A 24,866-nucleotide genomic window follows, 5' to 3' on the forward strand; every position below is an offset into this window, starting at 1 on the left:
AAATAGCGCTAATACCCAATTCCCACATATGTTGCTATAATTTACATTAATAACTAGATCGCTGGAGATACTAGTTAGTTAATATACAATTTTAAGGGAAGTTTGGCAAATATTATTATTAATACACGTAACCATTTTTAGCGGAAGTTCATATGCTGCCTCATACTTTTTCAAATGCTTGCCCACCCTGCACGCTACGTAACATCGCGATGTCCTCTCTGCACACTGATCGCCAGTACTCTCCAGGTGTCGCGCGTAGACAGATGCTTCATTTTTTCCAGCCTTTGCTAACGTCTGGAAGAAGTCCAGATGTCCGGCTTATTGGTATGTACATATATACATATCCGTAAGGATGTTGCTTCTATATCACCCCAAAATACCCGCCCTCTGGTACACCTGATGTGGCCTTCCGACCACCTTACTTCCCAGTACATCTGCCTGACGCATGGTGTTTGCTGTTCACCTGTCTAACTTTAGTTTTAATTTTTCATATACGGGTATATTTGTCAAATGATATTGATATCAAATTGCATTTTATGTTTATTGTGATTTTTCATTTGTCTAACCTTTAAATGCCATCCTGACCAATGAGGCCAAGTAGATCCTTTTCTATTGCCCATCCAACTTTCATTTTGAAAAGCCTCCATTGGAGACTACAGATTTCATTAAAAAATAATTTAATTGATTAACTTTAAAGAAATATAAAGTTAGGTAACAAATTTTAGGCAAATAGAAAATGATTGAAAGAAATAAAATCTGTAATCAGAACTGGCGGAGGACTGAAATTAAGAAACAGAAGTTTAAAATATTATAATAATTATTTGAAATAAGTTCTTTAGTTCACGGAAATTGAATTAAAATTAAAGTAACCATAGTTGGTGAACACAACTTTTCTATTTTAAGATGGTGTGGACTGTGGTTTGGCGGCCTGTGTTAGTCTCTTCTGAGGCGCCTCAAGAAAGAGGTATATGGGATCTTTAGCGACTTGAGACGGTAACCTGGGGCAAAACTTTCCTCGAGGCGTTCGACATTCTCTTGACTCAGTGGGAGTTCAAATTCTACTTTTTCATACGATTACCCAGAGATTATATAATACCTAGACAAAGATTGATTACGGGGGATGTTCGATGCAAAGGGCGCGTACAAGGGAATATCTCTCCTGAATTTAGTGCCAACAAGGGTTTCGGCAAGGAGATGCACTATCTTACCAACTTTTCAACCTGATTCTGGAGCATGTGATACGCAAAGCCGGCGTTCAGTGATCAGGCACAATATTTTGCAAGTCGACGCAGAGTTTGGTGTCGATATCATAGGATGGTCCTTCCGTGAAATGGATACCGCGTTCCTTAACCTGGTCAGAGTGGCTGAGAAGGTGGGATTGGAAGTGAACGAGGCAAAAACTAAATATATGCTGGAGGACCAGAAGAGCTTACTGATCGTTTGAATATAGGAGGCTTTAGTATTGAAAAAGTGAACTCCTTTTCCTACTTAGGCACCATCACTATAGATACCGATGTAGAGGTAAAGAAGAGAGTGGCCTAGGCAAACAAATGTTCTTTCGTGATCGGGCGACACATAAAGAGCTAATCTGTATCTTGGAATACGAAAATAACCCTCTACAAAACCCTCATTTGGCCTGTTCTCACTCTCGGATCAGAAGCCTGGTAATAACGAAAGCCAATGAAAAACTGTTATTAAGTTTTTAAAGAAAGATTCTTCGGCGAATATATGGACCTAGTACAGAGAGGAAAACCTGGAGAAGGCGATCTAATGCAGAACTGAACTCCTATTCCAGGCCTCGGAAATCATTAAAGTGGTAAAATTAAGTTGGTTGCGTTTGGCAGGCCATGTACTGAGAATGGCGGATAACGAGATGCTCAGGAAGTTAATAGAGTAAAATGTGCAGCGCACAAGAAGAGTTGGACGCCCTTAGGTTACGGTGGGTTGATGGTGTTAGCGAGGACTGCAACAACATGCTGAACACCCGCAATTGGAAGGCTGCCCTCATTAAATAGAGAGGACTGGCGGAAGCGGATCGAGGAGGCCAAGGCCCATTAATGGGTTGTAAAGCCAAGCGAGAAGCAAGAAGAAGAAAGATTGATTATTTTATTATATAAAGTCATGATCATTTACCAAGAAGACTTTTATATCAAAACGTCGTCTTTATTTGCTATAATTTTGCTCCAAATTTAAATTAACCACTGATTAGGTTAATGAAAATGATCTGTGAAAATTTTATGCCTGAAATGTTTTCTTTCTTGTAGTGCCAGTTTTTTCTCGAGTAGTTTAGGATCGAGAGTAATCAACAAGAATATTCTCGAATGAGAACTGGAGATCTGGAGACCACACTGGAGGCCTACTGGTGGTAAATGTATAGTCCCAAATTTTAGCTACTACACCAGTAACTTTTCTACGTTTACAAGTAACAGCCAATATGTTTGGCAGGACTTCTTCCTTTTTTTTCGTAGAATTCATTATGATCCTTGGCTTAGCAGATCCTTTTTTTTTTTTTGCCACCATAAAGACGATCAGTCCCCTTTAAGTCTTAGAAAACAACAATTTTTAGTTTTTCTCTATTAAATTTGTAAATGTGAAATGGCTCGTGTTTTGAGTTTGACACCCCCCTGCTTTAGAGAATAGTTGAAAGATATGTTTAGCTTGATTAGGAAATAGATTGTATAATAGATTTGCACAACTAGATCATCTTCATTATCAATTTGTTTCAATTTATGGCCACTCCTCAATAACCAATGAAAAAGTCCTTAACAATTATATGTATTACAAAATAAGAATTCCAAAACTTATTGCAGCAAATTTGTGTTAAGATCATCATTTTCATTTTTACTTGCTTCAAAATAGTACAAGATCTCACTAAAATCAATCGATATTGACGTTTTAGTTAAAAACATGATCTTATCTTTAAAGCTCTTACTTCTTCCACATGTATAACCTACAATTGGTGCTACTCAGAATTAGATTGCTTTCAACTAATATGTGAAACTAATAAAATCTAGAATCCATAGAAGATTAAAATAAGAAGCATTTACAATTTTTTTCTAAAACTACGTACTAGGCCTCAGAATCGTAACTTTTTATTTCTTAGACATATTTGATTTTGTGCCTAAGAAATACTGATAGTGCTGCGACTCAAAAAGTCGTGGTATCATAATACTTGCAGAATCATTGTTGAGAAAAAAAAAATCATTGAACAAACACATTGTATGTAGTATATTGAAAGTTAATTGAGTTATCTGCTGATTAGTAATTCAGGATGTGTTCCATCCTGTTTTGATCACAATGGTCAATTCTCAGGGCCTGTCTTTATCTCACGGCGAGATAGTGGACAGACCACAACTGATAAATTAATTTTTTATTCAGAATTCTTTGCACTCACTTTCCTCACTCCCTATAACTTCATGTTTGCTGCCACTTAGGGAAAAACTGCTTTTATCGTAATTGAAAATTAGTATCTCAAAAAATTCAAGTTCCTAGAGAAGAAAATCTTGAGCTAGATTCCACCATTAGTTCTCAATTCTTGAAACCTCTTTTTATATTTACTTATTCTTATTTATTCGAAACAGTTGTATATAGTACTTTCCAAAACTGTTCATCTGTATTTTATAACCGAAAAGCTGGCCAGTACATAGTGTCGCAGGTGCTGTTCACTTGCCATATTCCTGTTGAGACCCGCCTTCTATTACCCTCACATCTGGAGCGAGGTCTACCTCCTTAGAATACATCTGACTCTCTGGGAACTCACCAAGAACATGTCAGCTTTAGGTTTACAGGATGAGAAACTTTTTCGTTCAAAATGTTGGAAAATGTGCAACTCTTGATTTTTAAGAATCGATGAACTGAATTTTAGATGGGTTAACATCTGAGGCCAATGGAGCCTGAAGCCTTTTTTAAGTATAAGGCTGGCCTTCGGATAGTGTTCTTTCGTTACAGACAACTCGAGCTGAAAGAAGCTTTTCGTAGAACAAAATATAAAGGCAGGATGGGTACGGCATCTCTGCGCAGTAGTCCAATGCACTATCACACAGCTAAATCTCTTTACTTAAAATTAACTTTAGTACTTATTATATTTGTTACAAAACATTTGCTTTCCTGCAATGTTTATTCCTTTCGAGATTAGCGACGAAACAAGTTAAGAATCGGAAGAGAATCTTTAAATCTACGAATTAATCTCGAATGTTGAATAATTAGAGCATATTCATATCTCTCCAAGAGGGTTGAAGAAGGTTAATCGGTACTGTCAATAGTCATTTTTATTGTAAATATTTCGTTGTCTGCATTTATATTATCTACTAAACTTTATAAAAATCGCCAATTAATTTCTAATTGAAATTTAAATTATTCAATAAATTAAAAATTCAATTTAATGAATCAGACTCAAGTGATAGTTGAAAAATTTGAACCCGTTCATAGGAAGCGTACAGAAATAGACAAAAACGAAGATTTCACTGTTACTCTTCCACCACCTTACATTACTACTAACTTAAAGAGGAATGTCATTTCTATTTTTTTAGAAGGTGTTTTTTCAATCACTTATTTGATATTTCTCAATCAAAAGTGCAAAAAAGTTTTATAAAAATGCATTCACGAAGTTTTTCAATGAACTTTTTCAAAACGGCGACCATAATTTCGTTTTCCAGAGAGAGAAAGTAAAAATATTTTAATTGCGTGTTATTGGTTTGAAATAATGTACCCATTTAATATTTCAATAATAATATAATGAAAGTAGGAAACCAAATAATCTGAATCTGTTAAATTAGAAAAACCAAAGGGAAATGATTTATTTGTTGTAGAGTTTATGCCAAAATGAAACCTTTATAAACGATCTGGTTTTTGTTTAGCGAATTGAGACGCTTTTTGCGACTACTTAAGCAACACTTGTCGTTTACTGGTTATCACAGAAGTAACTTTGACATCTATAAAAGACATTTACTATGTATTTATCTACCAAACGTCATATTTTGTTTACATCAGTGAAGGCATTGTTTATTCCTTTATAATCTCATTTTTTTTCTTATCTTAACTATAAAGTTGTAAACCTTGTGCGATAACATTAATGATTCTGGGACATTTTCTTTGGTAATAATCAAACGAAAATTTTAAATGGAAAGATTATTTAAAAATTACTTTTTTTGGATAGCGATATCAGAAATTTTAGAATGTTTTCTTTTTCTTTATATTTTTAGATTTACAATTAGTTGTAAGAATGATCATCAACGATGGGTTTCCAATTGGAATTAGAAATTGCGGGACTACCCCGCAACATCGGTTGTAGTGAGGCTAAATTAGAGTCATGATGACCAAAAAGCTAAGAATGATTGTGGTGAGCATGTCAAATGAAGTCTTTGCAGAATGGTATCTTCAGGTCGTGAAGAATGATTTTTTATTTTTCAAAAAAAAATAACTGGGAATAATTGGTTATTCAACAAAGAATTCAAGTTTTTAAAGATTGCAGACTATGTATAAGGTGACTTGGCTGATCCCATGGTTCGAGGGCCGTCTTCAGATCTTGGCGTTTCAGTAGCGTTGTGTACGAGCTGATTACTGTTTAGTATGTTTTTCCCCCATAGAGTATGTTAGCTTGTTAGCCCTTTTTTAAGCACTTGTTATTCAAGTCCCCATTAGTAGTTTCTCAAGGTATAGTTTTTTATCTGAGCAATAAAGTGGGCTCTGGCATAAGAATTCAGGCATTTTTTCGACATTTTTATCAATTATTTTTCAAAATGTATAACTTAGTGTTGAAGTTATCTTAGGCAATACACTTTAATATTGGGTTAGCAATTACTTCCGTTCAAACTCTTTTTTTTCTTTAATAATAATATTTGAAATGAATTATTGCTAATGCATTGGAAAATGAGTGGAAACTGAATCAGTTTTCAAACCCAAGATTATCGAAATAATTTCTTTAAAAATCTCAGCCTTTGGAAGTTTGTACTATCTTCGTATTTAGTTATGACGCTTCTTTCATAAGTTATATCTTCCATTCTTAGACTGATCCACCTTTGTACAGTTCTTAAATATTTTATTATACACGAATGTCCTGATGGTTATAAAAATAAAAAATAGATTATCTCAATCTCATTGCACGTTCCTAACCATTTTCTTGAGGTGAATTGTTCCGGATATAGAAGTGAAAAATATAAAACACTTTCCGTTCACTTACTGCGGATTCCGCTCTTTCAAGCATTGTGCTGGCTGATCAAATGAAGTGAACGCGGAAGGAGGTGGACTAGAGGAGAAGAGTAAGAGATCAGAATTTGGCGAGGAACTTGAGGTTTGTAAAAAGATCACTGTTCCGGAGAGGGATGGGTGCTTTAGATATATCCAAACTGGTTTTAACAACATTGAATGAATAAATTGTCTTTTTAAAGATATTAATAATTCCGATCGCTTCCTATAAATGTGGAAAGAAGATTTTTATCTGTTGTTACAGTTCTTTCCGTTTAATCCAAAGTTAATGTGGGTACCATGAAGGTTAGATGATCAAGAGTCCTAGACAACATAAGCTTTCAGAAAACCTGCAAAATCCATTCATTCTCTTAAAGAGAAAAATTCTCTGGAGCGGAGAAAATGTGTATGCAATTAGTTTAAAAACCCCAGTTTATTGCTTATATCAGAGAAAACCCAGATGTGCAGCCTACATTGGCGAAACAAGTGCTCCACACCTGGACAGAATGTTTGGGATTTGAGGATTAACCCCTAACATTCGAATCACTTCAAACATGACGCCCCATTGTTACCCTCCTGCATACGTCCTGCATTTTATTTCAACAATATGGTAGAGTTGAACGAACCTGGAAACAATTACTTGAAAATTTCTAAGTTAAAGTCATTAAATATCTCAATTGTTAATTTTAGCTTAAGAATTCCTCCTGCCATTCTATTGGATTGGTTAACAATATCTAACGAGAGAGTTTGTATTATAAAATTTAGGTCAGAATAGCGTCTGTATCCACTAATGGACTCGAAATGAAGTCTTGATTAAGGGGACAGTTCTTCCCCTATCTGTCTACAACTGTAATTTATGAAACTAGCCGGAAATACCCAAATCATTTGTAATTTAAGTGTTACTATTTTTATTAACTCATCATTCTTAATTGAAAACTCATAAATGAAAATACTTAAGCTACTCAGTTAGATCTTTAGAGCTGCTCTTCTAAGAAGGTTGTTGATTTCTTGAATCACCTAATTTGTGGATTGATGAATCTTCATGATTGATTCAATGTTGATAGAAAAAAGCCGCGCCTTCGAGACTTTTTATATTTTTCATACAAGATTTAGTTTTTTTTTTTTTACAATATAGATTTTGAACCCAGTTGAGGGTTGAATAAATGTTATGTGACGTACATCCTCTTACCACTAATCTCGACGTGCTGACTTTAAAACAATGCAAAAGAATTTCCAATAAGTTTATCAATAAATTACTTTTATTTAATTATAATTTATTATTTTTCCTAAATTAGTCCAGATCTTATCTGCCATGTGGTGCAGAACTTTATCTAAAGGATTGCTGTCAAACCCTATCCAGCGCCGATTTGTTGGAATGTGGCCATTCTATTCCTCGTCCATTGGTTCCTTTTAAGATGTATCTTAAAAAATCTTATTCTTCTGGGACGCCTGCCACATATTCTAACCTCCATAACCTTCCTTGGTAGCCGACGTTACTCCATTCTACTTACATGGCCAAACTACCTCAGCTGCGCGCTCTCAAATAATTATGGTAATGGTTCGCATTTTAACGTAACTGTCATCGTTCCAGATAATATCTCTCCTGTCTTTTTCTTCACCTTTTCGAAGAAAACTCACTTCTGCTAGTGAGTTTGTAGTCTTTAATAATAGATATTAACTTGATAAGCATTACTCTGTCAGTGAGTAACTGTCTCAGTTAGTAGAGAGCCTGAGTTTCGAGCAGGCTAGCTCTTCATGGTCAGAATGGTTTTCCGGAGGCCAGAAGAGCGATAGCTCCAGTCACCAGTGACTTTAGATGTTGACGCGCGTTAATTTAAAAAAATAACTTCCAATATTTGCACCCTTCCTTCCTGTGTATTATGGAACAATAACACAGTCCACGCAAAAGTCATTTTTTTATAACTATAATTTCTGCATAATTTAGTTTCACTATGTATGCGGTATAATCACTTAAAATGATTGCTATCGTAGCATCGCAATGTTCTTAATACTTAGTACTTATAGCTATTTTGTAATAACTTGACACTTGTAAGAGCTGAGTCAAAATATCTAACTAATTGCAAGAGAACATGTTTAATGTCATTCTTTAAAGTATGGAAAATAAAAATTAGACGTTACCTCGTCGAAGTAACTATTCCCTACGGCCACCCTTTACAGTCTTCATAAAAACAGCTTAGACCTGGAACGAGACACGTGCTTCATCCTCCTTATCGACAACTTGTGTTGGACAAGGTTTTGTTCCACTAGTTAACCACCCTGACGTTCTGTCATAACTAGATAATATCTAGTTTAATATTATTAAACTTCAATAGTTGAGAATTATTAAATTGAGTTATTGTAAATTTATTTTATGTGTTCACATAAAGAGTATAATGCGAAAACAGTTGTTCAGTTAATTCATTTGAAATGCAGAATTTGTTCTCCGGAACAAAAAGCTAATCAAATGACGTAGATAAAAGAATGACGTATTTTGTTTTATGAAAGATAAGTATTCTCGTAAAGCACTGGAGGTTCACTTAGAAGTTTATGAACGAAACAACTTCATCGATGAAGCATTAATGGGACTTGCCTGCTTCCAGTTTAAAAAACTTAAATTTGTCTGAACTTAAAGATGGCTAGTATGGTTCTTATAATTAGATAAAGCGATTTTTCCTCCAATCTGTGCTTCAGTGCGCTCTTTTTAACAATGTTTACAAAGAAAACAACTTTCAAACACAAATAATTTAAACATTGGGTCAAAAAAACAAATTAAGCAGCAATAGTTTAAGTACAATAGCTTAGTCATTTTTAATAAACCTTCTGGTACGTGATTATTAAATAGAATTTTAAATTTAGTAATACTTATTATTCCTCATACTAGTATTAGGTGAACGTAAGAAATTAAGGCTTTCCGAGTTCCGTGTCATTTATTAGGAAACGCCTCAAGAAATTTGCCTGACCAGCAAAGAATAGTTTAAGAAGTTTGGGAATGTTGAATTGCTAATGAAATTTAATGATCTGTATTTGACGATTTTTTTTTTTTTTTGCTTTTGAAGAACCATTTTCACATACCACGAGATTTCCTTTTTCCTTCCGCACCAATATCCTTCGCGTAATCCTATTGCAACCATTCCCTTCTGTACAACCTTCATTCATTTAATTTTCAGAAGCTCTCTCCATCTCTTATCTTTTGTATTCTATCTTTTAAACCACCTACCTATAGCCATTCTTATAGGATCACCGAACCAATGAAGACTTATCTTTTTGAAGTTGAGGGGGAAATTGTTTTTTGGTCCATCACTGACTGCGTCTAATATTCTCGTTTATATTGTATCAGCCCTTTTTTAAAGACACCAAAGCCCCTAAAATCCATTTCTAGTAACTTTTCTATTTAAAACAGAAATTTTTCATTTCATTTAAATCTAAAATAAAGAAATCTATATCCTCCTTTTCATGTAAATTACCTTATATCCATCCAATAATTGTATTTCCCATTTTAATATTCAATAGATAAAGAGAAGATCTATTATTCATTAGAATTCTATTAGTTTCATTAGCGTTTTTCTATTTAGTGTAACCAAAATTTATTTAATTTTAGTAATAATTTTTTAAATTTTAAACACATTAATCTTTTAAACATTTAAGTTCCGCAATCCTCAAAATTCTAGCAAAAAAATCTAAAATGGGAAGTCAAGGATTTGAAGCAGCTCTTAAATTATTGAGAAAACATTCATTGAACATATTCAAAATATTAAAATATTCTTTAGCGAATTGAGTATATTTAAGAAGAATAAAAGTATTAACTGAAGAAGACCCTAGCGCAAGGATGAGCAACACGCGGCCCGCCAAGCATTTCTAAAATTGAATTTATTTTATCGACTTTCTCCCATCTCATCTTCCATCCTCATACCGGCCCATCAGTCTGTTACCGACCATGGGGAAACTGTTGGAAAAATTATTGCTAAAACGCATCTGTCCTATTCTTGAAACTGCAAATGTCATCCCCTCTCATCAGTTTGGATTTCGTCAACAACACAGTCCCATACACCAATGCCATAGAGTAGTGGACGCCATTTCTTCTTCTCTCGAACGGAAACAATATTGCTCCGGGGCCTTCCTTGATGTGGCTCAAGCCTTTGATCGGGTATGGCATCCGGGGCTGTTGTGGAAGTTAAAGAGAAATCTTCCTTCCACTTACTACTTAATTATGAAATCTTATCTTACAGACCGTTTCTTTCAGGTTAGTTGTGGCTCTGCCACTCCTGATTACTCTCCTGCTCTAGCCGGCGTCCCTCAAGGTAGTATACTTGGTCCTCTTCTCTATACTGTATATACAGCAGACATACCGACTCACACTAACACAATACTATGCACTTACGCTGACGACATCCTTCCAGTTCCGACCCTGTAACAGCTTCCACTCACTTACAGACACACTTAGACATACTTGAACCTTGGGCCAAAAAATGGCGATTAAAATTTAACTCTCAGAAGTGTCAACACATCACTTTTACTCTGCGACGCCGTACTTCTCCACCAGTCAGCTTTAACTCTGTACCTCTTTCTCCTGCAAATTTAGTTCGCTACCTTGGGATGTATATCGACAAACGACTAACATGGAACCCACATACTAAACTAAAAAGACTGGAACTCAACAAACGGAATAAACTGTTACTAAGACTAATTGGCAGACGGTCGAAACTTCCAATAGAACATAAACGACTATTATACAACACCATACTTAAACCAATGTGGACTTATGGACTCGAACTGTGGGGTTCAACCAAACGCTCAAACTCACAAAAAATCCAGGCCTTTCAATCAAAAATTCTCCGTCAAATTACAGATGCTCCATTCTACGTTTCAAACTCTTCTCTTCCTAAAGATCTCAACATACCCTACGTGACTGAAACAGCTAAAACTAAATACCGGAAATTCCATAACTCTCTTTCTCTATGCTCTAATCCTCTAATCCAAAATCTCGCCTCCATAGCTATTCCGGACAACCCCCCACGGCGGCTGAGGCGTTGCTGGCCCCGCGACCATCTCATGGATTGATAACCAACTCAAGCGGGAGTGTTGCCAGTGGGCAGCTTCTCTCCTCCAGCCAATCACGTCCATAGCATCATTCATCGGATTTGCTGATTGCATTGTTTGTTTTGTAGATAGTAAATGGCAAATAAAATTAAAAAAAAAAAAAAAAAAAAAAAAAAAACTTTCTCCCATCAATATATTGTTATAAAATTAATTATAATAAAATGGTCGTACATACTAAAACGAAATATTTTTTTATGGCGAGTTACTTGTCGACGACGTTTTTAAACATTCAATACGAACGCGCCCCGTCTGCGCGATTTTTTTGTGACGAGATACACACTTGTCGGTGACTTGTTCAAACATGCAATACGGACGCGATGCGTTTCGTACAAAGTTTCGTAAATTATTAATAAGAGTTAATCTATGTGCGGCCCGCCAAAAAAAAATTTAAATTTAAATTGGCCTATTGATTAAAAAAGTTGCTCACCCCTGCCCTAGCGGATTATCAGTTTTTATGGTGTCATAATGGAAACACATGTTGTGCGCTCTAAATACATAGTATTAAAGGCACTAACAGAAATTAAGTTTTAATTTGAAAAAGCAAACTCAAGTTTCCTTACAGATTTTTCTTAATCTACAAATGGTTAACTGGTAGGCTACGGTGTTCGACTGTTATCAGTTGATCTTACTCTCAGAGATTCGGTTTGATAAATGGAACAGTCTAAAAGACTCACCAAATTTTTTCATAGCTTCTGGATATCTTCAAAGTTTATCTCAGAACAACTTTCTCTTTTTTTCCTTTCATAGTTAAGAGAAGAAATTTATCATGCAATAAATTAGAAACAAAAGCAAAGCAAAGCAAGAGGAAGTGTGTAAACAATTAAAGAAACAAATAGTAAAATATTTTGACAAATTTAAAAGCAGGAACTGAGAAAGGCGAGGAGGGATGTAGTATATAAAGCTTAGTTTTCCTATTGATGATGTCTGACTGGTGGTTTTGGTGGTGACAGGGATTTACGACCTGCAGGACTATTGAAGTCCGACCTACCTACCTCTCCCCTAGTATGTCCTACACAGCTACCCTAATCTGTGAAGTTAAGGGCCTTGTTAATTTAACAGGCTGTGCTAGCAGTTATAATGTTGTTACCATGTGTTCTAGATAATCTTTTCTCCCTACTAATTAGCCTAAATTATTATTATGTCAACAGTTTAATGATTAAAGATTAACTACTTTTATCGGCAGAATTTGTTACATATAATTTGTTTTTATTTCCTGCCATTCCTTAATTTTTTTGCATTATTCCCTCTCGTACACTTCACTAGTGATGGTCAGTGTTCCGTATAACAAGAGAATACTTTTTGGAGATAGATTTGCATTAATGAACTTCGATGTAGATACGCCCAAAACAAAATCATAAAATAAATTATTTTATATAAAAGCAGCATTTGTTTGCTGTCTTTAGAGCTGGACATTTTTCTGTCTCGTTCAAAAATACTTTTTTCCATTTTTCGATAAATAAAAACAGTAAAAACTAAAAAGTAAACGAAAAATTTCGACTTCAACATTTTATTGCTAAAATTAAGATACTGTGGTTTAATTTACTTTTTATTTTATTTTAAATAAAAATTAAACATACACAGAACGTAAATTATACATAATTGTTTGAACCTTTTTGATGGTTCTTTATTTTTATAAAAAAATGTCTCATAATGAACCAAACCTAAAAGTAATCACTGTGGTAGTTATAATATTAACGACACAGTATGAACTAACCCGTAGAGTAATGCACAATGTGCTGTTTATTAAACAACATGAATAGTGAAGTTAAATTACAAAGAGAACACCTCTAGTCTACTTTCTCTCTGGATTATACTTCGCAACACTGCCACTGTTATAAAAACTGTTTATTGTTATTGTTGCGGTGTCAAAAATATGATCATTGTTATTTAAAATTATTGTTTTAAAAAATATGTATGTATCTGTTAAGCCCTACGTTGTAAATGTTGAAGCGATTGACACAATTAATTTCTAATATTTGATGTCAAACGTTTCCACAACTTTCCATCTTTCTAGATTATTCAAAGTGTACATTATATAACTGCGTCCGGATGCAAATCGAAAGGATTTCTGGAAATCACCTAAAAATCAAGTACTACAGATTAATGAATTAGATAAATTTTAAATAACATTAATAATTTCGAAAAGTGAACCAGTTTTAAAGGAAGTTTTTTTCATCAAATTCCTGAATACTGAATCTTAAGTAAACAATTTGAGAAATATGCAGCTCCATTAAACAAAGTAACAGAATATAAATATAAATCTGTATTTTTACCAAAATATTAACTTCAAGGAATGAATTCGCTTGGACATTAAAGGGCCAATTCACTCATTTCCTAACCATGAACTATATTCTTTTCATAAAGATGGTTAAAAGACAGGTGAAATCAAATCTATCCTATAAAAAGTATATTAAGTTATCTAGGAATTCGAACGATCGATACGTATTCACAACTTCCTTTGCATTCAGTTTAAATCAGTGCTTAAAAAATACCGTAAAGAAAAATACAGTTTTTAAAAATTTTAATTTTACTTCATTCCGCCCAATGTTTCCAGAATGAAAAGTGAAGATCTTAAGATAGTACTGTGGAAGAGCTGGTTGAAATCAACAGGTTAGACTCTAATTGATAGAGGATTTATTGGACAGAATTGGCGAAAATATTTGAGAAGTGAAACCCTCTGGAAGGTTGTAGTGGAACAGAAGAAGAACTCTTAATGGTAGAATAAGAACTGTATAGTGTACTTAAAAGTGCATTCATATTCCCACAAATTGCAATGTTTTAAACAGCGAAATCGTCCAGTCAAATAGTTCCTCAGCAGCAGTTATAAAGGTCAAATAATATTAATTTATAGATGTATGACTGACTATTAAAGGAACTTGCCTATGAAAATATGTTGTTGACCATTTTTACAATAATGGTCCATATAGCAGCATATGTTAGACATTCCCATAGGAAAACCCTAGCAGAAGGCAAAACTAAGAGAAACGCAGCCTGCAGCAGGTGATGCAACTAAGTCTTTATATAAAATGTCAGAAAAAAAAGTTTCGAAGGTGATTCCCAACTTCATTTCTTCATCTTACATAAATGAAGAGGTAAGAAAGGGTAACTTTTATTGTGTTTGTGTTTAACCATTCTTACACATTCAACTTTTAGAACATTTGTGTGATTTTTTTTTTTTCTCTGTTAACAGCGTGGGAAATCCCCATTGCGATCTACTCCAAAATATCTCTAAACATTTTTAGAAATTGTCATAGATTTAGTCGCTACAAAGTTATGTTTAACTCTTTTCAGAAGGAAAAGGTTTTGGTCAATACAGTGTTCCGGATCCCCACGGAGAGATCCCGAGTTTGTCTGCCTTCAGATTTTCGCTTCCGACGGACCTCTTACAGCACACTTTTTAGTGATGTGCAGTGCAATAAAAAAAAATCGTTTTCTTTAAAAGCACTCTGCCCCCGTTGAAAACGATGACAAAAAAAACTATAAGATAAATTTGTGGAAATTTATTATTGGAAATAGTTAAGGAATGAAAAAAGTATTAAGAAACTGTCGTCGTATCTTGCCGAATAATAGGAAAGCACAAAAGATCCTAGCCGTATATACCGTTTAGAACCAGTGTTGGCGAACCTTTTGAGCTCGGTGTGTCAAAATTTTGAAAAATCGAAACATAATTTTCGTGGCGTGTCACACATCACAAAAGTAAAGACTAAAAAAAAATAGGAATATTTATAATTATTTTAAGTTAATTATTTGTTTAATGCCATTTAAAATACAAAAACCAAAATTATAAAATCAATGATTTACATTTCAGACTCTGGCCGTTATGTGAGGCAAATATTTGAATTATGAAATTTTTTATCTTTGAAGATGCGTGTCACCAAAAATGAGCTCGCGTGTCATAGGTTCGCCATCACTGGTTTAGAATAAAGCTTTACTTTTATTTAAGAACATAATAATACATGACAAGTTTGTCTTTTCTAAATTCCGTTATATTCTCAGTTTTTATTTCTTCCAACCTAAATACTTATTTTGAAACTTCAACACGAAACGTTCTATTACAATTTAATTATAATCATATCTTACAACAATTATCATTTTTAACTCTTCTGTGGCCCTTTTAAGTGTAAAAAGAATTAATGAAATAAAAGAAAGAAAAAAGGTTACCAAAAATTATTGTAATTCAACACAGAATTTAAAAGAAAAATGTAAATGAAATGAATTGGCCGCAGAGAAGCTGGAGAGGCCATTACTTCAGCTTGATGAAGGACCATTTCTTTCAGCATCAACAAAATTGTGTCAGCATCCAGCATATTATTTATACTCATCTGCCAATTCCTTAGTATATGATTGCTTCATTGATGCCTACTTCAGTCGGTCATTACATTTTTTAGCCTTATTTTATTTTAAAATAAAGGCGTTTTCCTGCATCATACTTTCTTAATTTATCTAAAATTATTAGCTTAGTGAAAGTGCATTACTTTATTGTCAGTCTATTTGGCTATTTTGGATAAAGTATTATAAATCACCGAAATATGAAAAACATGATCTCATCTACTAAACCTTAGTAAACATTCTACCTTACGTCACTGCTCATCTCGCAAACCGGAAACTACGAAAAGTTTAATTGGAATAGGTGAAAATAAAGATAGCAGCGGCAGTAAATTAAAGGAACCATATTGTAATATTTATATATTTTCAGAAGCGCCTAACTTTTAATATTTGAAATCCTTCACTAAGCGATAAAAAAGCCACAATTCAAAAAGAAGGAAGTGCTTAAAAAATTTTCTTAAAGATTGTACCAGTCTCATGTTTATCACGTTTTTCTTATCTGGTTCGTTTATAGATCTACTTTTAAGTTTCTTGCGATTTATAATAAAACAATAATATTATCATTTTTTATTAATTATCTGGTTCGTTTATAGATCTACTTTTAAGTTTCTTGCGATTTATAATAAAACAATAATATTATCATTTTTTATTAATTCATTGGCTTAGATGTTTGTATCAATATTTAAAAATAGACGAAAATAAAATTTGAACTTATAGGGATTCCCAGTTTTGGAGCTAAGCAATAGAATGGGACAGAATGCAGAATGCTAAAAGCTCGCTCACGGATTTATTGCAATTTCCCCCGGGTAGACACCGTTTACTGGTATCTCAGTGCCGCCACAGTAAGCTCACTGCCGTGGGGTGCTTTAAGACCCTGTAATTTTAGGAACCTCACTCTTTACTGTACCCTCGCAACAGGATAAGACATGGGAGAGGTCTCTACCCAGTAGATCTGGCCACACTCATGTGAATTCTAACCAAACTTAAACAGCGTTTTCTAAAAACTACTATTTTAGAAAGTTTCGCTCCTGATAAGCCTTCTGGGAATTGAAAACAAAATTTTTTTAAAAAAAAAAAACAGTAAAACTATATTTTTCCTGGATGTAATTTTAAAAAAAAAGTTCAACCGAATATGGCGGTAATATAGTATAAAGCAACCCGCAGAGGGACAATCATATACAGCTGCTAAAAAAGCAACCTGCCTCCAGTTTGACAATGAGGTAGCCGTGTGTATTAGCGTAGTATATTGTTGTAGAATTGAACTGAGCTGTGAGAATATCAGTACACAGCTGGTCTAGAGTTTAACTGATAATAAGAGACTGTAAGGAGGGTCGCCGAGCAATTTTATGTCAACTACTTTAACACTTCCTGATCGGAAACTCCGCAAAAAATACAAAACAATACTTTCTCAATTGGGTATCTCAAATTTCAAATAATAAATTTTATTCTAATTATATAATTTTACGCTACTAACTTTTAACATGTGGAACGTATTTAATGCAAAATGACATTGCAGTAAAAAGCTATTTTTTCAAACGGAATGCACAACCAATTTCTGACCAGGTTTCAGAGGCAGCACTGATTGTCAAATACTAGGCATGTTAACATAATTATGTATCTTCATACAGATATTTTTTTCATATACCATTACAGTTGTATTACTTTTATTAAGTTTCAACGCACCATGCGTAATACAACTCACTCCTCGAGCTTTCGTTTTTGAGTTATTCATTCATTAAGCCTTTGGTCTGCCAATGGAATCTAAATATTAAAATAATTGGTCTGTGGTTTATTGAGTGCGAATTGGAGGGTTCGTCTGAACCAATCCCCTCACAAAGCAGAAATCCTTCAGGAAGATCAACTTAATATTACGTTACAACACTATTAATTCTAGCGATTATTTCGGTGATGAATCGCAAAAATACGAAGTACAACTTCTCTGAATAGACCTTTTAATTTTGGCTAATTTTCTAAAAATGGTTGCAACCACTTTATCTGATAATATCTTAGAACTTTCAAGTACAATCAACAAGAACAAAGAGGTCTCATTTTTATTTTTAAAAAAAATTATTTCGCTGTTCTTGCTTGTAATAGTAAAAGATTTCATGTTTTTAAAAAATTATCAATTAATAATATAAAATAATTGATATCAGAGTTTTCTTAATTAGAAACTCATTCAAAAATGAAATAATTTTGTCTAGAACTCATAATTACTTGTTTTTCCAAATTGTATTCACTCTTCAAATGCAGTAGAAAAATCAGAACAACAATCTAATAAGTTGTTCATAAATGATTCTTTCTGTATTTGGTAATACAACCTTGGCATTTCTTACGTACCAGTTGCTGGCGGGAGATTTTTTGGTACTTTGTTGACGGAAGCGGTGGTGGGCCTTTTTTACGTTGAGTCAGCCCCGCTATTTCCGTATACGATTGTTAACATTCCATTAGAATACTTATAAAAAAAAAAATTATATGAGATAGCTCGTTTTTATCATCTGAAACTTTAGGAGGTACATTTCTCCTCATCACTGTTTACTTTTATACCTAACTCATCTTCCATTACCTTTCTATCTCCCGATAGATGTACATACATACATACATAATCCGTCCTCTTCTACCGCCTAGACAGTGTAGAGGTCTTGCATATACTTTTCCATTCGTCCCTGTTCCTGGCGAGTTCTTTTCCTTTTCGCCATTCTATTCCTTTTTCCTGTAGGCTTTCCCGTATTTCTTCTTCCCAAGTTCTTCTAGGGCGACCTCGACGTCTTTTCCCTTCTGTTCTTGCCTCGTATACTAATTTGGCAACTCTATTGTCCTCCATTCTCATAAGATGTCCGTACCAGCGGAGTTGGTTTCTTTTAATTATGTCTATGGAAGGTTCTACACCTATATCTTTCCTCACTGTTATATTTCTTATCCTATCTCTTCTTCCCGATAGAAGTAAGAATGTAATGTCTAATATCTCAATGATTCAGAGATTAGAGAGAGTACCTGGAACGATCTGACTCTTTCTTTCCACAGTTTTGACATGCTTTCGTCAATTATAAAACTCGTCATTCTGCAATCTTTTAACTGTAATTGAAGTAAATTCAAACTTTGTTTTGGTAAGCTTCAACCGAACTTTAGTATTTCAAATACTTGAACTGAAAATGGTACACAGCCCCTCTATCACGAAAATGTAAATTCAATTTTGCAGCTGAATCTATGTCGCGCAGATCAAAATTCTTTGTTTACTTTATCTTACCCTTCTAAGAAACAGAATGGAAAAAATATCGATAATTTAAATTCTATATTTCATTTAAATGTATCTACATATTTCTACACTAGTTCAAGCATTAAATTTTAAAACTGGACGATATTGATGATTATAGTTCCTTTCATGAGTATGAAATTAGAAGCTCAAGCACTATTTGGCTCACTTTATTGTGCATACAGTTGTAAATATAATAAATAGAATAGAATTAGACTCACCACGCGATTTGACAAGCATTTTAGGAAAAAATTGATCAATTAGACATGTTACCTTACAGATCTAGGACTTGATTTATTTATCTTAAGATACTTAAGAATATAAAATATCTAACAAAAATACCAAGTTTAAGAAGAATATCAGCCATTCGGAAGAGAAGCTGTAAAAATGGCACTTTTTAGTCTTCTGTAATTTTCTAGGCAGACCAAAAAAAGATGTATTTGGAAAGAAGTTTGTCAGGCCTATCACTTTAGATTGAAACTATTCCTCAGGATGCACTGATTTGAATAGGGGGTCTATGACATCAGGCAACCTTTCACATTTCCACTTTATTACTCATCTAACAATAAATTTGTATTCATACTTATTTTTGTTTTATGTTTCCACACCTGAGCACTGCTTCAGTATCTCTTGTTCCCCTTGAGAATCTGGGACAATATTTCTTGAATTTAGATCCGAAATTCTTAGTTCATTTCATCCACACGCCACCTAAATACAAACACTCTAGAAAATCTAAATTAATATTGTAGTTTTATGAGATTCTTTATTATAATATTATGTTTTGTTGCAATTACTTTTTAAATTGTATATTAAATAAATTTTGTACGGTATTTCTTACAATAGTGGGCAAAAGAATCATCTCTTAGCATTACCCCAAACACAAGTTGTAATATTGGATGGCTAAGTGTAACCTTGAATAAATGATGTTATGTGGGAATTTGGGAGGGCGGTACGAAACAGAGAACTTTCGCTTAGGAATCAGTGCAGGTGCGTTCCCATAAGAAACGTTTGTTTTGTAAAAAATAACAATAGACGTGGGAACGCCGGAGACAAGTTTGGACAGCGCTGGCTTCTAGTGAGCATGAATGAAGTGGGGAGGCCGGCTGACTAGTAGAGACTGCTTCAAGTGGGGGCTTCTACCAGAATAGTGGGGTGTGTTCTATATATAGAGCTGGTATCACAAGGTGGGGATCAATTCCGTTTCTAAGACTGTCGAGGCCAGTGTTTCCTTGTTATTTAATAAAATAACGAGTTCTTAACTCTTGTGATTAAATTTTGGTTGAAAGGAAATAAAAAACAAAAAATGAAAGCGGTTCAGTGTACGGTCAGTGGTACCGGTAATAGTGTGAATGGTGTTTCATCAACTGGAAGCGGTCGTGTTTCAAGACCAAGGAAGGATGTGGAAAATGAAGAAGTACAAATGTATCTCTCCAAATTGAAGGAGTTGGTACCATTTATGCCCAAGAATAGACGCCTGTCAAAACTGGAAGTGATTCAGTATGTAATTGATTATATTTGCGAACTACAAGAAGCTTTAGAAGGTCCAACGTTAAAAACCACAAGTAATTCACCTCTGAGACAGCCACTTGGTGTTTTAGCTCCAAATACTTTGGTTCCACCTACGTCTTGTTCGACACAAGAAGCCACCTCTGTAAGTAATCAAAGTTAATATAATTATATTATTCTGCTCAAAATCATTTGACCAAAATATATTATTTTTCCCTTTGTTGAAACTTATTAGAGTTTACTCTTACCATTGAACATAAGCATAACTTTTGGATAATTATCGCTATAAAATGATATTTAAATTTAAATGTGTCTAGAAGAAATGTCCTTTAAGCCCCATGTAAATATGTTTTGTAAAATGAATCTTGTTTTCTTGCAGAGTCCTACAATATTGGACAAACCTTCACCACCAGACACTAGGCCAGTTTCTTGCTGAAGATAATCATCATTTTTTCTGAATCTAAAAAAAAAATGTTCTTCACACATATATATATATACGTACCTATATAAATATTTATATATATATCTCATTTTTTGTCTGTGATGTTAGATTTTTTTTTTTTTAATTTTGTTCATATATTATTTAACTCATCGTAGGGAGGGTTTTTGTAAGAAAAAGACTATTGTATTTTTTATTTAATGTACAAAATTGTGTATAGTAAATGTAAAGTAAATATATATATATGTATATTCATGGATTTATAATATATAAATTTTTTTTACACCAGAATTTAATGAATGTCATTCTGGTGAAATTAGTGAAAAACACTGGTAAAAGCTTCTTTTTTTTTTATAAAAAGAAATACAATAAAAATATTTGTTTGTTTTCTAATAAATTTGTATTTAAATATTTTCCCCTTTGCTTTCTTTTTAACATTGGGAAGTGTTTGTGTAGTATGCTTCTGCCTTATATTATTATATTATTTTGTGTAACGTGTGGGATGCATCAGTTTTATCTATTTTTAGTTGGAAGTATGTACACACCTTTGTGTCTGCTGCACGTGTTGCAGGTTGTCAATTCCACCGGTAGAAACTTCTTAATGGTTTATGTTTACAAAGAGATGTAAATTCTAAAAAAATTATATAACTTTTTTGCGATTGGAAGTTAGCAAGTAGCATAGAGTATTATTGGGTTATAATTGTCTTATTATTGGCCCAAATAGTAATAATATTGTATTCATTTTCATGTAATATTTTAATACAATAGTACAAACAATAAATTTGCAAAATTATGAAGACATGTACAAATTGTAGAACATTCTTCCAGATCAAATGGGGAACACATTTTCATTCAAAATTCTTCTCACTCAGGCTGCAGGCAAGTGTTTCCATTTAGAAAACAACTTTTACAAAAATAATGGAAAATTTAATCATTTTCACCCGTAGTTAATTGAAACAAATTAGTATTATTGACTGAAAATCATCCTTAATTAAAATTTGGACAGAATATTTTAGTAATAGAATGAATGATAGGTTATTTCTCGTTGCAAAAAAAAAATAATGATATAGTAGGTATAGTGGATTGTATGTTTACAATAAATATGATGCAGCCTACACGTACCCACCAGAGATTTATATTCTGATCTTAAGTTATACAGAGTGGGTCAAAAGTATAGTTTGTTTGAAAGTGTATGTGTGAGTACGTTCTGTTGCACAAGACGCAGGTGTTCAAACTTGCTTACGTAACTTTTAGAAGCTGAGAATTCTCTCTTTGCTTGCATTGGTCAGATTGGCAAAACTCATTTCCACTCTCCCTCTTGCCCCCTCTTGTTTATATTTCTTTTCAGAAAAAAATTTAAAAAAAAAGTCTTAGAGAGGATAGGTGATAGTGGGCTGCATAACTTGGCAGACAGGATGCGCCTAACGGAGTTAGCCCCTACTTTGCAGTTAGCGCTTTCCGGTGGAATGGGAGTGAGAGAAGTACTCGAACTCTCGCCTCGACCAACCGGCTGGAGAATGATTGGATCGTGATTCTAAAAACATTGCCAGATAAGGGGGATCGTGGGAACGCCGCAAACGCCTACATGGTGGAAAGTAACAGGTAACTTCACCTTCTCACCGCTGCATCAGTGTTGTTAATCAACAAACCTAATATACATTCAAGATTTATTATTACTAAAAATATAATTATACCAATTAAAAAAAAAAAAAAAAACTTTAGAAAACATTACAACTTCAATCCATTATAAATGTACTGGTACTTTTTTAATTTCCATATCAGTATTAACCTATTTATTACAACATTTCTTCTGAATATTGAACATAATCAGCGTTTACCCGCATCAAATAATTAGGGCTTTCCGCTCGCATACGATTTCATGAATAATAAAATTTTAAAAGGAACGGCACCTCATTTTTTATTTTCAAAGTGCATATATCATAATTATTAGCATAGGCTTCGTGACCGTAAATTATTAAACTAAGGATTCAAGATCCTCCAGGCTCTGAAGAGGACAATATATTTGTCGAAACGTTGGCAAAAATACTAGTTGTTTTATATTTGACCGATTCCTCGCCAATTGAATCCTTAGTATAATTATTAACTGTTTTTCTAAGAGTTTTTTGGTATTAATTTTAATATGTTTAAATACGCACCTGAATTATTTGAAAATTCGCAATTTTACAACCTTTTTTTTTGTTTAATGATACATTTCTTTGGAATGACGCATATATTATAGAGGCGTGACTAGATCTTTCCGGCTGATAAGGGTTACAATTAATATTCAGGAACTGATACTCTAAATTATTTTTACATTTTATTTTATTAAAAGTCGTTATGTTAAAGCCTGTAATAATGGTATCTAAACGCTCATAATTGTTGATGTACCCTAGAAGGCTACTCTGAACTTACTCCTGAACACTAAAGTTATTGAAGACTAATGTGTATAGCACTCCATGAGAGGGACGCGGCACTTTACCTGTTAATGATTTATCCATTTTATTTTTTTACTTTTTATAAAAAAAAAGTGCCTGTTGTAATTCTAAAAAGTTTCAATCTTCAGCTTTCAAATTTTCTCGACAGCTACATCAAAGATTTTTTTCCAAACTTACTCTACCTATTTAAAACGTTTTTCAGATTGCAAGAAATTTCATTTTAGTGGGTTTTAAAGAAGGAGTAACTTCCATCCAATTAAGTGAAGGAGTTAAGCTCTTGCAAACGTTTTATTTTAATTAAATTTTGTTAGCGCAACTAGCAAAAAGACTGACTGATCCAAGTGAAACAGAAGAAAATGGTGGAAAATTTGTTGGTCATTGCCCCAGGCGACGGCCCACATTTCATTGGCCGACTTTCTCTTACTTTCCCATTTCCACGTCACTAGCGAACAACAACAACTCTTTGCAACCTTCCTAGCTTTAGCTGTTAATCACTTCAAAATAAAATATGAATAATAGTATTCTTTTTGCTTGAAATGTGAGCAGACTCGTGAGAATATTATAATGTATTATTCTTATCTATGAGAACAACAACTATTCATGAGTTTATTCATTAATTAAAATTTTGCAATCATTCTTGAAATTTCGTCATATTTATGTACATAAAATACCTTCTTTCGTAGTTGGAGAGAACGAAATAAAATAGGAACGTTTTGAGTTTGATTAACTTGGATACAGTTTTTAAATCTACTACCACCCTAATAAACCACCTACCAAAAAAATTAGCTAAAGTAGTACTATAGTAATAATATAAAAATTTACAGAATCAATAGATTTCACCTTTCATTTAATTCTTGATACCGACAACCGTTGTTACAGATGAGAGGCTCAAAACGACAGATTTGCAGATCGAAGGGCAGGCCGAGCTAGCCTTACTCCACGGCCACAAAGTACTGCAAACCTCATCCTTTGCAATTTTTCTTTGAATCAAAAACATTGTTTATTTTGGAAGAAAACGACCTGCACCAGTTAAATGAAAGGACCACTAAAGAAATGACCACCATAACAGAGGTTCTCCTTTTGGTATCGACTAGAAATCTGCCGAACATTTAATTGTGATTACATTAAAATGGAATTTATAGAAGCAAAAGATTCTTGGATATTATAGATTTAATAAATAATAAAAATTCATTGCAGATATTTGTTGTACCTTTTGTCGTTTGATCAACTCTTACGATATCAACTCGTATACTGAGCGTTTTAAACTGTAAGTTTTTGTTAAAGATTATCTTGTTGCTGAGCCCAGAAAAAAAAGGTAATTCCAAGTCAAGGCTGAGTGAAATGAATGTTTTTTTATTGAGAAGAAGGAGACCTAAATCAGTTCTTCGGGTTCTTTTCTGGAAAGCCTGCAAATGTCTACTCATCGAGCAACACGCTCCAGAACCAATTTCGGGTTCCTCGCAGTTCGAAGTTCACATTAATTATTTCATCAAATGTGATGATTTTTTCGTACATGTTTCTCTTTCAAATATATGAACACAAGATTAAACATTTTGAATATATTTTCTGAAAAAATTAATATTATTGTTTCTGGAATAGTAGGGTGTAAATTAAACATTTCCTAGCAGGG

General features: G+C 33.6%; 1 protein-coding gene and 1 long non-coding RNA gene across 2 annotated transcripts; both read left to right on the forward strand.

Moving 5' to 3' along the window:
* The first annotated feature begins 234 nt into the window (after positions 1-234).
* Positions 235-24,432, forward strand: LOC141461289 (uncharacterized). Its single transcript, XR_012462727.1, has 2 exons — positions 235-324; positions 24,116-24,432. It is a non-coding gene; the product is annotated as an uncharacterized lncRNA (long non-coding RNA).
* Positions 20,003-21,215, forward strand: emc (Basic helix-loop-helix domain-containing extra-macrochaetae). Its single transcript, XM_074142195.1, has 2 exons — positions 20,003-20,507; positions 20,742-21,215. The coding sequence occupies exons 1-2, from the start codon at positions 20,160-20,162 to the stop codon at positions 20,796-20,798; spliced, it is 405 nt and encodes a 134-aa protein (XP_073998296.1). The 5' UTR covers positions 20,003-20,159; the 3' UTR covers positions 20,799-21,215.
* Positions 24,433-24,866: the final 434 nt, after the last annotated feature.

This window comes from Rhodnius prolixus, unplaced genomic scaffold (assembly GCF_049639745.1).
Source record: "Rhodnius prolixus isolate KJV_2025 unplaced genomic scaffold, Rpr scaffold_1, whole genome shotgun sequence".
NCBI classification, from domain to species: domain Eukaryota; kingdom Metazoa; phylum Arthropoda; class Insecta; order Hemiptera; family Reduviidae; genus Rhodnius; species Rhodnius prolixus.